The sequence below is a fragment of the Nematolebias whitei genome, chromosome 1, assembly GCF_014905685.2.
Source record: "Nematolebias whitei isolate Nwh7 chromosome 1, NemWhi1, whole genome shotgun sequence".
NCBI classification, from domain to species: domain Eukaryota; kingdom Metazoa; phylum Chordata; class Actinopteri; order Cyprinodontiformes; family Rivulidae; genus Nematolebias; species Nematolebias whitei.
In genome coordinates this window covers 17,788,226-17,802,954 of record NC_056498.1, presented here as the reverse complement: position 1 = coordinate 17,802,954, position 14,729 = coordinate 17,788,226, and the positions used below count along the sequence as shown (strand labels likewise).

General features: G+C 39.5%; 1 protein-coding gene across 1 annotated transcript in view; it reads right to left on the bottom strand.

The window, feature by feature from the left end:
- The window catches only part of shroom4 (shroom family member 4), a 190,683-nt gene that overhangs the window by 94,997 nt on the left and 80,957 nt on the right, over positions 1-14,729 (bottom strand). Inside the window, 1 exon segment of the mRNA XM_037675473.1 lies at positions 3,675-3,826. Coding sequence (XP_037531401.1) covers positions 3,675-3,826 — 152 coding nt within the window.

The window sequence follows — 14,729 nt, the reverse complement described above, 5'->3', positions numbered from 1 at the left end:
TGAATACAGCTCCTCAGACTGAGGAAGTCTCTCGGATGAGAGACGAAACGTTTCTACATTTTTTTGTTGATTTGCTTTGTTTTATTTTTTTGAATGTCCAGAGGACCAGATTTAACTTTTTTAGATTTTTCTAGCTGGATTATTGAGCATGCATCAGAACACAATCATTGTTCCACATTTAATCTATTGAACTGATGTTTGGGGGAAAGCGTGTAAAACATTTACAAAACCTATTTTTATTTTACAGAAAAGAGCTGTAAGAATCATCACCAGAAAGCATTACAGTCACCCATTAAACACATTATTTTATCAACTGAAGTTATTAAAGTTACATGATTTGGTAGATTATAGTATTTTATCAGTTATGTATAGGGCTTAAAATAACACATTACCATTAAATATCCAAAGAAATTTTGTTAAAAGACAAAGTTGTTACAATCTAAAAGGGATAGAGATATTTGTCAAACCAAAATTCAGAACTAGTCTGAAGGGAAGGTCTACCTCAATCCAAGGAGTTGGATTGTGGAATGGTCTAGAGAGTGATGTAAAAAATGTCAAGTCAATGTGTACATTTAAGAAAAAGATCAAAGCTGAATTGTTGAAAAAATATATATGAAGTAGCTTAGTGTGTTTTTTTGTATTAGAATTAGAAAAATTAGAAAGAGTTATTCATTTTGTTCTGTTACTTGAAAATTATGACTGAACTAATTGTTTGAAAAAAGGGGCAGATATAATAAGATTTTTTCTTCTTTCTGCTGCCTTTCATTTTAAATCTCTTGTATCTGTTTTTATATCGTTATGGAATTGTTTTGTACTTTTTTAAAATGAATAAACTTTATACCATACCATACCATATATGCTTTCTTTTGACAGTAGCTTTGTACTATGCAAGAAACACATATTAGTAAATTAATAATAATACGGTAAATGGACTGCATTTATATAGCACCTTTCTGTCTGATCAAGATACTCAAAGCTCGTTACAACACAATCTGTGCCCTCATTTACCCACTCATACTGCGCTCTACTAGATCTATACAGAGACTAAATCAATGCTTTATCACATTCATACACCAATGGGACACACATTGGAGGCAATGAGGGGTTCAGTGTCTTGCACAGGGACACTTCAGCATGTGACTGCTGGTGAAATCTAACACTCAACTTTTGCATTGGAGGATGACTGCTCTAACCACTAAGCCACAGTCTCCCCAATACATAATAATAATAATGTAATTATAATAATTCACTCTACACTCTCAGCAGGGTCCTGGAGGGTGCGTGGGAGTTTGCCCAACTGGTCTACATGTGCTTTGTGGACTTGGAGAAGGCGTTCGACCACGTCCCTCGGGGAACCCTGTGGGGGGTACTCTGGGAGTATGGGGTACCGGGCCCTTTGATACGGGCTGTTAGGTCCCTGTATGACCGGTGTCAGAGCCTGGTCCGCATCGCCGGCAGTAAGTCGGGCTTGTTCCCGGTGAGAGTTGGACTCCACCAAGGTTGCCCTTTGTCACTGATTCTGTTCATAACTTTTATGGACAGAATTTCTAGGAGCAGCCAAGGTGTTGAGGGGATCTGTTTTGGTGGCCTTAGGATTGCGTCTCTGCTTTTTGCAGATGATGTGGTCTTATTGGCTTCATTAGATCATGATCTACAGCTTTCGCAGGAGCAGTTCGCAGCCGAATGTGACGCGGCCGGGATGAAGATCAGTTCCTCCAAATCCGAGGCCATGGTCTTGAACCGGAAAAGGGTAGAGAGCCCTCTCCGGGTCAGGGAGGAGGTCCTACCCCAAGTGGAGGAGTTTAATAAGTATCTTGGGGTCTTGTTCATGAATGAGGGAAAAATGGAGCATGAGATCGATAGGCGGATAGGTGCAGCATCAGCAGTGAAGCAGGCGCTGTACAGGTCTGTCGTGGTGAAGAGAGAGCTGAGTCAAAAGGAGAAGCTCTCAATTTACCGATCAATCTACGTTCCTACCCTCATCTATGGTCACGAGCTTTGGGTTGTGACCGAAAGAATGAGATCTTGGATACAAGCGGCCGAAATGAGTTTTCTCCGCAGGGTGTCTGGGCTCTCCCTTAGGGATAGGGTGAGAAGCTCGATCATCCGGGAGGGACTCAGAGTAGAGCCGCTGCTTCTCCACGTCGAGAGGAGCCAGTTGAGGTGGATTGGGCATCTGTTTAGGATGCCTTCTGGACGCCTCCCTGGTGAGGCGTTCCGGACACGTCCCACCGGAAGGAGACCCAGAGGAAGACCCAGGACACGCTGGAGGGACTATGTTTCTCGGCTGGCCTGGGAACGCCTCGGGATTCCCCCGGAAGAGCTGGCCCAAGTGGCTGGGGAGAGGGAAGTCTGGGCCTCCCTACTTAGGCTGCTACCCCCGCAACCCGACCCCGGATAAGCGGAAGAAAATGGATGGATGGATTAAGTGAAGTGGCTGATTTTTTGTTAGTAACTGTGTCAAATAAAGAACCAGAAGCAACAAAATGTTTGTTGAAACAGTATGCTGCCTTCATACATCTCCTCCTACATGTCTCTGCGTGAGTGCAGCTACGGAGTGCGCTCTCAGGACATTATTACCTGCAGTGTTCCCTCAGTGAGGACTGAACTAGGCAAAAGGGCCTTCTCCTACTCCGCTCCTGTTTCCTGGAATATCTTACAAAAAGATTTGAAGCTCTCGACCTTGACCTCTCTAAGTGGCTTTAAGAATCTGTTGGACTCCTGGCAGGGACCAATGCAGACATGTTCCTGTTTTTAGTTTTATACATTTGTCTTGGAATCTAGCTGTTTTTTTGTTTTGTTACCTTTTTCCTTTTAGCCATCCTATTTGTTAAAAAAAAAAAAAAAAAAAAAAAACTGTAGTATGAGTTTTTATAATTGCTTATTGTTGTTGCTGTTGTCCATTGTTGTCATCTTTCTTTGTTGAAATCAGGTCTCTCTTGTAAATGAGTCCTCGAGGCTCAATGGGATTTACCTGTATAAATAAAGGTTGATTGATAATAATGAATTATTCATCTTGGATTTTTGATGGCCAATAAGGTAGAATTGTTCAGAAGACTCTTGGGAACAACCATCCCAAATTTGGTGCTTGTATCTCATTCTGCACACAGTGCTGACTCTATGCAGATGACATTTTCTTAAATACCTATATACTTTTGCTCAGCTGCTGTCAAAAAAAAAAAAAATCCAATCTTTACTTAGAAAGAAGAACAAAAACATGGTCAGTTTATCAATTGATTGAACATATTTTAGCAGTTTAAATAAATGTGTATTTTGCAGTGCAGCTCATCACAATATGAACTTTGGAGTTTAACGGTGGAAATGCTGTTAAGTGACCTCAGATTGGTTACAGAGTTTTAACCCACATCCTCTAATTAAATGTTAAGATGCCAAGTGGAATTTGTTTCAGAGAGTGGAAATGTTTCTGCTGTTCATTTCACTCCTGGAGCCAAAACACTGACTCAACGTGTACAGAGAGGGGAAATACAGCTTCATTCTCTGTACCAACCAGCAACATATTAAAAGGTTTCATTCCTTCATCTTCCACTTTCCATGAGAGCCAATGTGATGAGAAAAACTAAACTCCCATCAACAGCAGCTCAAACACAAATTCTTTAGCCCTTTCCAGACTTTCACTTTTATCTCACAAGGGTTTGAGATGTTTTTGTGTTTACCTCCTCACTGTGAGCTTCAGTATCCTGTACGAGCCCTTGATGAGGATGAGGGCTTCCTGTCGGCTGCCGTAAAGTGCGGACCCGTTAATGTTGATGAGTTCATCTCCAACTTTCAGCTTCTCGCAGTGGGCAGCCTTCCCTCTGTCCTCGATCTGAACACAAGACGTGATTGAGTTGAGATGAAGAAAACGGTTGGAACAGCAACAGGAAGACATTCAGACGAAAAAAAAGTAAAATTAAAAAAAAGGGAAACTTGCCGTTAAAATCAAAAAGACCTTCAAGGATACTGTTGAGCTGCCAAGACGATGGCTTTTTAAAAACGCTTTCAGAGACATTTTTAGTTAAATTGTCTCTGTCTCCATGACAACTGTGCCCTAAAAAGCATCTCCAAAACAGACTGAACCAAACATCCCACAAACATCAAATTCCTCCATAATAAACTGTGCAAGTGTGTGTGTGTGTGTGTGCTTGTTTATGTTACTTTGTGAGGACAATTTTTGAACACATACTATATTGTTAGGACCTACAGCTCTTTGTGAGGACCAAAACCCGGTCCCCATAAGGTTCAAGTGTCGTTGGTGGGTTAGGGGTAAGGTTTAGGACTAAGGTGTAAATTGAAGATAGGTTAGGTTTAGGGTTAGGGTTAGGTATGTACAGGTAATGGTTAGGTTTAGGGCAGTACTGTAGTCTATGTGATACGCGATGATGATATATGGCATATAACCACAAAAAATGCTTTGAAATTTCCGCATAACTAATTAAGGTGCCCAATGATACGTAATGTTCACTCTGTGCTGCGCAGTTAGGGCAACTGCGTAAATACCCAAGCAAAATATCTACTGGTAGTTATCTCCCGCTGCTTTATAATAAACTTTTATAATGACCTGTCAGCCCGAGCGCAGCGGTCTCTACAATCTGTCAGTATGCAGCGCATTTGCGTGCAGAGTGGAGGAAGAGACGCCGCCCCCACCTCCGCCCCGGTCAAAACAGATCTGTGTCACGTGATTTGTGTAGCACAACGGAAGTAATAATAATAATAATAATGAATTTAATTTGTAACGCACTTTTCATTAACAAAAATCTCAAAGTGCTAAAGTTTCCAAAGAGGTAAAAAAAATTAAACCAATGAAATCACAGGCGAACTTTCATTCCAGCCAATCGGCGTCTTCTGTAGTTTCAGCACAGACGTGCAAAGGAGCCAAGTAGCTACAAACAACCGTGTCTTCGAGGCTTTTCCAAGCTTTACTACATATTTCATCGCATACCAAGGAGTAACATTTGGCGTTGTGGATTTATCACAGACATTTACGGTTGTACGACGTTAAACAGAGGCGGTAAGCTAATCCCACGACTTGTAGCCGTTTTTATCATGCTAAGTGTTAGCAAACAAATAGTAGTACTCGGTGAATATCTGGATGCGACTAAACTGATTTTGTAAAAAGTGTTTAATATTTCAAGTTAAAATTGTGTTTATTTGTCATATGCAAGGTTAACAAAAGGTTAAAATGAAATGCTCAGGATGGGAAGAACCAATTTGACTCGCTAAATAAACAAACAAACAAGAAATACTAAGCAAGCAATAAGGGTACAAAAAATACCAGAAGGCGAAAAAGTAATAATATTTACAGCTGTACATTTATTGAAACATAAGCATCAGAGAAATTGTGAAATGTTCAATTTGCTAAAAATCTAAATAAACTGACGATTACATTGTACTAACCGGTGTGTTTTGGTTTCTATCCAAGCACAGTATAACCATTTCAAAAATGTAGAGCATACCATGGCTTAGGGTTAGGTATGTACTGGTAATAGTTAGGTTTAGTGTAAGGGGAGGGTTAGGCTATATATATGAATGAAAAATGAATGGAAGTCAATGGAAAGTCCCTGTAAAGATAGAAAGACAAACTACGTGTATGTGTACGTGTGTTTGACACAGTGGTGACTGCAGGTCACACCGTGGAGAAGACTGTGCTGTTAATGCATTGCTGAGATGCTTCAGGGTGTTTTTAAGAGACAGTAAAGTGGGAGTGCAATGAGTATGTGATGCAGCGTGATGCGAGGATCAATTCAGTTATGGATTACAGAAAGAGATGACAGGATGAAAGAAAGGCAAAAAGGATAGGAACAAACAGATGGACGGGGCTGACAAACATGCTTACTGAATGACAACAACAAAAATGAAGACTTTTTTGAAATTTATTTTTATTTTTAAGATTACATTTGTTTTAAAAACAGAACAGTTTGGGTTATTTGACTTGTTAAAATTATATTAATCTCCATATATTTATCCCCTGACACCAAAAGACGAATAATATAGTTGCTGCATAATGTCTGTGCATGTTTGTTCATCTTTGTTAGCAAAATATATAAAATGTAAAACTGATTTTAACAAAACGCTCACAAAATAAACCATTGGATTTACATCTACGAACAATTACCATTTGGAGTTAATCCAGTTCAAAATGGCTGCCACGCCTCTAACTGTAGCCAACACAAAATCAGAAATGGATCAGCCAATGTTACAGATATTGAGCTAAGTAAGATTTGATGTGGTAGTCGATGAGCATGACACATACTCTTAAAGCTTACTGATCGCACCAGAGCTGGTGATGTTGAATGAGATCACACAAAATGTGATTTTTCAAGGTTTGACAAAAGGCCTATAACTCGGGTCACTTCTCAACATAAAACAAGCGGTACAATGATCTCCCCCGTCGCTTAGGCATTTGAATAGTGAATGTTCGTAGTTTTTGAGATTAGTGTTTTTCTGGACTAGAACTGAACAGAGAACACAAATAAACCTTCATGTTTTTATTGCAAAATATTCAAGCGGGTGTAGAAGAACAGAATTTTTTTTGGTTCCTTTGGTAGCGCAGAGTGACGAATCCTGGAGAGTGGAGAGAACAATTTTATACATTATCAGGTGCAATGGTGGAGCCAGGGGGTGGCCAATGATGGCCTTGGTCACCATAGATTAATCTTTGGCCACCCCCAAATATTTGAAGAAATTATTGTTTTCATCCATCCATCATCTTCTTCCTTCTTGGGTCACAGGGGTCACTGGTGCTCATATCCAGCCATCAATGTGCGAGACGCAGGGACACCCTGGACAGGTCTCCAGTCCATCACAGGGACACAGAGACAAACGAGACAACCATTCAGTCTCTCACTCACACCTAGGGACAGTTTAGAGTTACCAGTCAGCCTAACATGCATGTTTTTGGTCTGTGGGAGGAAACCAGAGTACCTGGAGAAAACCCACTCAGCACAGAGAGAGCATGAAAACTCCACCCAGAAAGACCCCTAGTCAGGATTCCAACTGACAACCTTCTCGATATAAAAACTAGAAAGTAGTTTTCTCAAATGATAGTGGTGGCTGGTTTGCATACTGTATATGTATGGTGGTGGCTATTTTGAATTTTGTTGTGGCAACCCAATTTTTAATAGGAATGTTTTACACCTAGATGTAGCCACACACCAAAATGGAAGTCAGGGCCTCACTTATTTTTCAAGTTATCATGCTCAGAACATGCATGTACAGGTATGTACAATGTCTCCTCATTGCTTCATAGTGGGGGACAATAATCTTCGTTTAAAACTCTGATATGAAAGGCAGCGGGGAATATACATTTCTTCAAGGAATGCTAGGCCATTAAACTTTAAAACAAAATTTGAAGTGACATCATTAAAAATAGAATTCAGAAAAATAACTAGTATAAAGATTTAAATGGTCCCTAGCCAGGTAAAAATCTCAAGTGTTTAGCTTGTTGCTTTCAGGTATAAAACCTAATAAGTCATCTTTTAACTCCATATGAAAGCTGAGTAAGCATGTACAAGAAGGTGATTTCTTCAGAAATAAACTTCTGATTATACAGAGTGGAAACAGAGAGCAGGGTTGTTCCACCTCCATCATTTAGTCATCTGTTCAAAATCAAAGGGAAAAATGTCATGAAAACATAGGTTTAGTATTTTCAGACACACAGAAGAAACTCTGCTCTGTGAGCCAACTCCAACATGAATAAAGATCTTTTATATTTTAACTTGAGCTGGTTGTTCTCATGGGTCCAATTAAGTCACAAATTCTCACGTCAATGATTAACTAGCAACTATTTTAAAAGAGAAAACTATCAACCACATGTGAAGCAGGACATGTTATTAGAACTTTGGGGGTTGCCTGACTGGGTTTGATTTTAGGTAAAAAAATAAAATATAAAAACAACTTTTTAAAAATCAGATTTTAATAATTTTGAATGGATTGATGCCAACTTATAGACTGTTAACATCTAAGTCACATGTTACACCTGAAAATGTTTGTTCATATAACAAGAAGCAAAGTGATGAGATGTCTGACTTGAAACCTTTGGAAGTAAGAATAACTGTTTTTGTGTTTCCTAAGGTTGGTAGGATGTGGTGGTCCATATGGAATTGGACTGGCCCCAAAAGTTACTCAGTGGTAGTCGACATGAAACTATTTCATTTATTTTTAAGTTTTGTTAAAATCCAAACAGTGGTTGTTGGAATATTTTCCGAATGGACAAACAAATGTAGGCAAACACGCACACGCAAAGCTCTTACGGTTCTGCCTTCGTCTTTGGGCAATAATTAAGCTTAGACAAACAGTTAATGGGCAAAAACTATGAGAGTTCAGGAATCTTTCTAATATGACTAAGTGGCAGAAGCATCTGGTTGTCACATAAGTCAATATTTGATGTGCTCACAATGTTTTGTTTTAAAATATCCATCCATCCATTATCTTTTACCTGCTTCTTCCTTTTCGGGTAGCGGGGGTCACTAGAGCCCATATCCAGCTATCATTGTGTGAGAGGCCGGGGCTGGACAGGTTGCAAGTAGGGGTGCACCGATAAATTGGCTAGCCGATTTATCAACCCTGATTTCCTTTATTTTGGGAGATCGGCCGATACTTACACGATATTTACAGATTTTTTTGTAGTTTTAACAATTGTCTAAACTTCATTTATATTTCAGAGCACTACTTCATGGCCAGTGAAAACAAGTTTGTATTGTTTCTAGGATATTGTTCAAGGATATGTTTTTTAATAAAATAACATTGTAAAATTGAAGGTGCATTGTGACCTTATAACGTCTGACAATTAGGGGTGCACCAATTGCAGTTTTCTGGCCGATCACCGATTTCTAAAAAGTCTGACCAGCCGATTCCGATTTTGACCGATACCAATTTTGTTTTATAAGCGACACGGTCAGGTGCTATAAGGTCACAACGCAGCTTCAATTTTCCAATATTATTTTATTGAAAAACATACCCTTGAACAATATTCTAGAAACAATACAAACGTGTTTTAACTGGCCATGAGGTAGTGCTCTGAAATATAAATGAAGTTTAGACAATTGTTGTTAAAACAAACAAAAAAAAATCGGTAAAATCGGTTTCTCATGTAAGTATCGGCCAATTTCTGATTTCCCAAAATTAAGGAAATTGGGGCCGATTTATTGGTGCACCCCTACTGACAATGTCGCTTATTAAACAAAATCGGTATCGACCAAAATCAAAATTGGCAAATCAGGCTTTTAGAGATTGGTGATGGACTAGAAAACTGCAATCAGTACACCCCTAGTTCCAAGTCCATAACAGGGACACATAGGAACAAATGAGACAACCATTCACTCTCTCACTCTCACTCACACCTAGGTACAATTTAGAGTTATCAATCAGTCTAACATGCATGTTTTTGGTCAGTGGGAGGAAATCGGAGTACCTGGAGAAAACCCACGCAGCATGGATGGAACATACAATTAGGCCTGTCACGATAACAAATTTTGCTGGGCAATTAATTGTCTCAGAAAGTATTGTGATAAATTATAATATTGTTTGAAATTTAACAATAATTAATTGTCAAATTTTAGAAGAATTGTTGATTTGTTTTGCATATAGTACCTTTTTGACCACCTCATGGTAGTATAAAACTGTTTGAACTAAAGGATGGATAGTATAGAATATAGTATAGTATAGAATATATAGTATAGTATGGATAGTATAGAATAGCAGCGTCTCTTAGAAAAATGGGAGAGAGTGCCCTTGACATGACATGGGCTGACATAGTGACATGGCGTATACTCGGTGGTTTGAGCTCTTTAGCATAGCATTTTTCACACAAAGCTTTTAATTTAAAAAAAATCAGTTAAGTTCTCAGCTTCTTTTTTCAGAGAAAAACTTTACACGAAGGCACAGGTTCCAACCGTGAATTTTGAAGCTTGACACGACAGAGGTTTTTTTCTCCGAGGTCAGCCTGTTAGCTTAGCTTCTGAGCTTAGCTGCTTTTAACGATCCAAAAACACAATTTTGTACAGTTAAAATGGATTTTACAGAAAAGAGAAAGGAAGGGGTCAGTGAAGAGCACCGGAGTTGAGCCTTTTGTCATCCAGTGTCTTCAGAAAGAGAGAGACATAAAGAAACGATAAAGCTGGTAAATGAAAATGAGGTAGATAATTTTCATTTATCATGCGATTAATGGATTTATTGTTTATCGCGACAGGCCTACATGCAACATGACCCAGAAAGGTCCGAGGCTGGGATTTGAACTGGCGACCTTCTCGCTGAGAGGTAACAGCTCTACCAACTGAGCCACCATGCCACTTTATTTAAGAGATATGATAAGTTAAAAAGATCTTTTAATTCCAGTTTTGAGCAAAAGTCTGAGCTTAGATCCAATGAAAGTCAATGAGTTTGGACGTGCATACACTGCAAATTGAGGGGATAAAAAAAAAAAAAAACTACAATACCTACATCAGTGAGTGAAAGAAGACAAAAACGCCCACTTTTAAGTGTATAAACCTTATAAGAAGTGTAAACCGTGTATGAATAAGAATATTATTTTTTTTTTACCTTTATTTAACCAGGCAAATCCCATTGAGATCACAGATCTCTTTTGCAAGGGAGGCCTGGGCATGAAGGCAGGCTAGTATGCATGTTTCTGATCTGTGGGAGGAAACCGGAGTACCTGGAGAAAACTCACGCAAGCACGAGAAGAACATGCAAACTCCACACAGAAAGACCCCAGGCCCAACCAGGGATTGAACCCAGGACCTTCTTGCTGTGAGGCAACAGTGCTAACCACAGAGCCGCCGTGCTGCCAGAATACCGGTATCTGAAAAAGTTAGAAACTAGAAGTTGCGGAAACATCTTTAAAAACTGTTCCAAAAAAACATTAAGACATCAAAATGTCTGTTTAATCCCGAAACATCCAACTTTCCATGACCTGTTTAAACTTTGGTGCTCTTCTTGTGAGGAATGTTCAAGTTATGAAGCTCCAAGTAGGACAGTGTTTTCTCATCCATTTTGAGAAAATACATTGTTGTGTAGGGGGAAATATTTAGCTTTTTTTATATATTGACAGTTTTATCTACACTATATGATATACTGCTACATGAAATTTGCAAAGTACATGACTCTTAATAAACCTGTATGTTATTTTTTTCCATTCAAAGCTGCAGGAGCAGCAAATCAAAAATTGTGATGGAAACGAGCAACAGCCGAATAGATATGCACTGACACTGTAAATAACAAGATACACAGTCAGTTTCTATTAAACCCAACGACACAAATTCAAGTACCAAACGTGCACAAACAGAAAAGGACCACCAAGCTGAGCTGAACGCATTCGATGCTTTGTTTATTTTTATTTGTTTTCTAATGAGTTTTCCACTGAAAACAAACCAGAGGCTGAAACAGCTTCAGTGGTGGCCTGTTTAGAACCGCTTACAGCATCCATTACAGCACACACACACATACACACACACACATGGCAGAAAATGACCTTTCATTATCCGGCAATGCAACTGATCTAAGAGTGATGAAACAAACTGTGCAATTGGAAGATTACAAACACGCAAACTGCTCAGCTCTTGGCATTGCTAAAACTATTAGCATGCCAATAAACTTGGAACATGTTTTGTCATTTTCCCATGAAAACAAGAACAGAGACGTGAATGTAAAGAAAATGAGGAAAGGATGGTGATACTGGAAAAAAACAAAAATAAAAATAAAAATAAACCACCAGGGGAAGAAAAGAAGGCTATTGGCGAAACAGGACACGGTAGGGAAGAAAGAAGAATGGGAGGAGACGACCTCGGGGGGAACAAGCTGTAATTTGTCAAACACACATACACACCTGTGGATTTTGTAGTTACCGCTAAAGCAGGCTTGCGGAACATAATTAGCGAGTGGTAACAACAGTTTATTACGGACTCAGCCAGCAGATGGATGTTTCTATACGCTGATGATGAAGTCATTAACCAAAGCTCACTTCTTCACACAAGAAGGGAAGGAAGCAGTTAGGAGTCAGAACTCCACATCATCCAGACAAGAAACAAGGAGCCAACTTTTCACAAATGACAACTAATTTATAAAATCAAAACTAAGATCGGCTATAATGGGGGAGACATCGTCTTCATGGATTCTAAAACATGATCATTCAACATCTCTTCTTGGGAGCTCTGCTCAGGATGGTATATACAGCCCCAAACTGTCTTACTGTTTTTAAAGAAAAAAGTTTTGTTGTTGTTGTTTGTAAGAAAAAAAAAATAATAATAAAATACATCTTTGATCATTCAAATGGACTGTACTTATATAGCGCCTTTCTATCTTATCAAGATACTCAAAGTGCTTTGCACTACAATCTGTGCTCTCATTTATTCATACAGCTCTCTACTAGATCTATACAAAGACTAATCAGAGCTTTATCACATTCATACACTGATGGGACACACATCGGAGGCAACGAGGGGTTCAGTGTCTTGCACAAGGACACTTCAACATGTGACTGCTGGTGGAATCGAACACCCAACTTTTGCATTGGAGAACGACTGCTCTAACCACTCAGCCACAGCTGCCCATCAATCAAAAAGCAGAAATTCTAACAATAATGTTAATATTCCCACTAGGGGTGCACCGATTTCAATTTTCAGGCCGATCACCGATCACCGACTTTTTGAAAGTCTGAACTGCCGATTCCGATTTTGGCCGATACCAATTTTTTTTTTATAAGCAACAGTGTCAGGTGTTACAAGATCACAATGCACCTTCAATTTACCAATCTTATTTTACTGTAAAACATACCCTTGAAAAATACCCTAGAAACAATACAAACTTGTTGTTTTAACTTGTCATGAGGTAGTATTCTGAAATATAAATGAAGTTTACACAATTTTTGTTAAAACTATAAAATTAACCAAAAAAAAAATGTTCAGTTCCTTCAACTCTTTCACTTGTTACATTTAAAAAAAAAATAATAATAAAAAGATAATGCAACAAGTGTAACATTTTCAAGTCAGTGGGTAATAAGAAATAACACTGGCACAGGTAAGTTAGTTCTCACAGACTTATTCCAGTCACTTTCATTAGTGGCAGGTTTTTCTTGATGAACAAAAGCATTTCTGCTTTGTCACCAGACAGGCTACTTCTTTTCTCATCTACTACATGTCCAGCCAAGCTAAACAGGCGCTCGCTTTCAATGCTTGTGCATGGGGCAGAGAGATAGGTTCGGGCAAGTAGAGCAAGATTAGGGAAACAATTTTCATTGATCTTCCAGTAGACCAATGGGTCCTGGCTCCTTTCGACAGGAACCTCAGATAGGTAGTTCTGTACCTGCATAGCTGAAGGGCTGGCCAGCTGTTGCTCCTGTTCAATGTTCTCCTTCAAGATTTCGTCGTGAGCTGCAAACAGTAGACTACGCCTTTTGGCTGCAGGTTCATCTATATCAGGAGGTCCCACTTCAGAGGATGTTCCTGCAGCAGGTGTGCATCTGGTCTCCCCCTCTGCAAGTTTGGTCAAAAGGAGCAGTTTCACGTCATCTTTCACCTCTGCTGAGAAGTAGCGATTCTTGTACCTTGTTTTGCATAAACAAAGAAAGATGGGTCAATCATTGTGTTTTGTATACATTAACAGTTTTTATGACTTGCATGTAAATAAAGAAATGCATTTCAATCAAGAAATTTTTATTTTTAATTTAATTTAAATGTTTGTTGAAATATAGTAGTAGGCTAAAAGTCATTATGGCTAAAATAGAATGTTAATAGTTACTTGCCTTGGATCCAGAACAGTGGCCAAGCTGTACAGGGGCTCATGCTCAATGTTGCTGAATCTTCTCACAACAGCCTCCAGCAACGTAGCTTTGGCTGTACCCACGCCACGGTCTGTGCTCGCTTGCCTCTCCAAAATCCGCTTGAGTGCAGTGATGGCTGGGATGACATCTGCTGCTGTAGCTGTTGATGAGCTAATCTCCTTTGTGAGTTCCTCAAAAGGTGCAAGAATGGTGAGCACATTGTCCAGTAGCTCCCACTGGTGTGCTGTGAGTGTGGCTGGTAACTCATGCTCAGCAGCATACACGCCAATAGCACGTCTCTGCTCCAACAGCGACTGCAGCATGTAGACTGTGCTGCTCCACCTCGTTGAAACGTCTTGCTGTAATCGTTTCCTGGGTTGACCTAACTGTGTCTGTATGTCATAAAGTCGGGAATAGGCAAGTGATGAATGCTTAAAATGTCCAACAATTCTCCTTTCTGTTGTCACCATGTCTGTGATGCTGCGCTGCGCCAGCTGTCCCTCATTTACAACCAGTTGCAGTGTGTGTGCCAGGCAGGGTAAACTTTTCAGGTTGATATCATCCAGCGCTTTGGCCACATTACGAGCATTATCCCGTAAAACAACGTGAACTCTTCCATTATCGATTTCCCAGTGATTCAGCATCGCCTTAAACTCTGCTGATAAATTGGCCGCAGTGTGAGACCCCGCCATTTCTTTACAGTTTAAGAGCACTTGATGACGTTCAAACTGTTCGTCAATCCACTGTGCAGTAAAACTTAACATGGACATTAAACTTACATCAGAAGTCCAGATGTCTGTTGTAAAGCTGAGTGTATTTGTATTAGCTTTTAGCAGGCTGCGGGTGTCTCTCGAAACTTGGCTGAACAACTCCGGTAATGCAACATCAGAAAAATATTTCCGACTCGGCATATTATATCGTGGGCACAGGTGCTGCATCAAGCTTCTAAAACCTTTGTCCTCAACGACTGAAAATG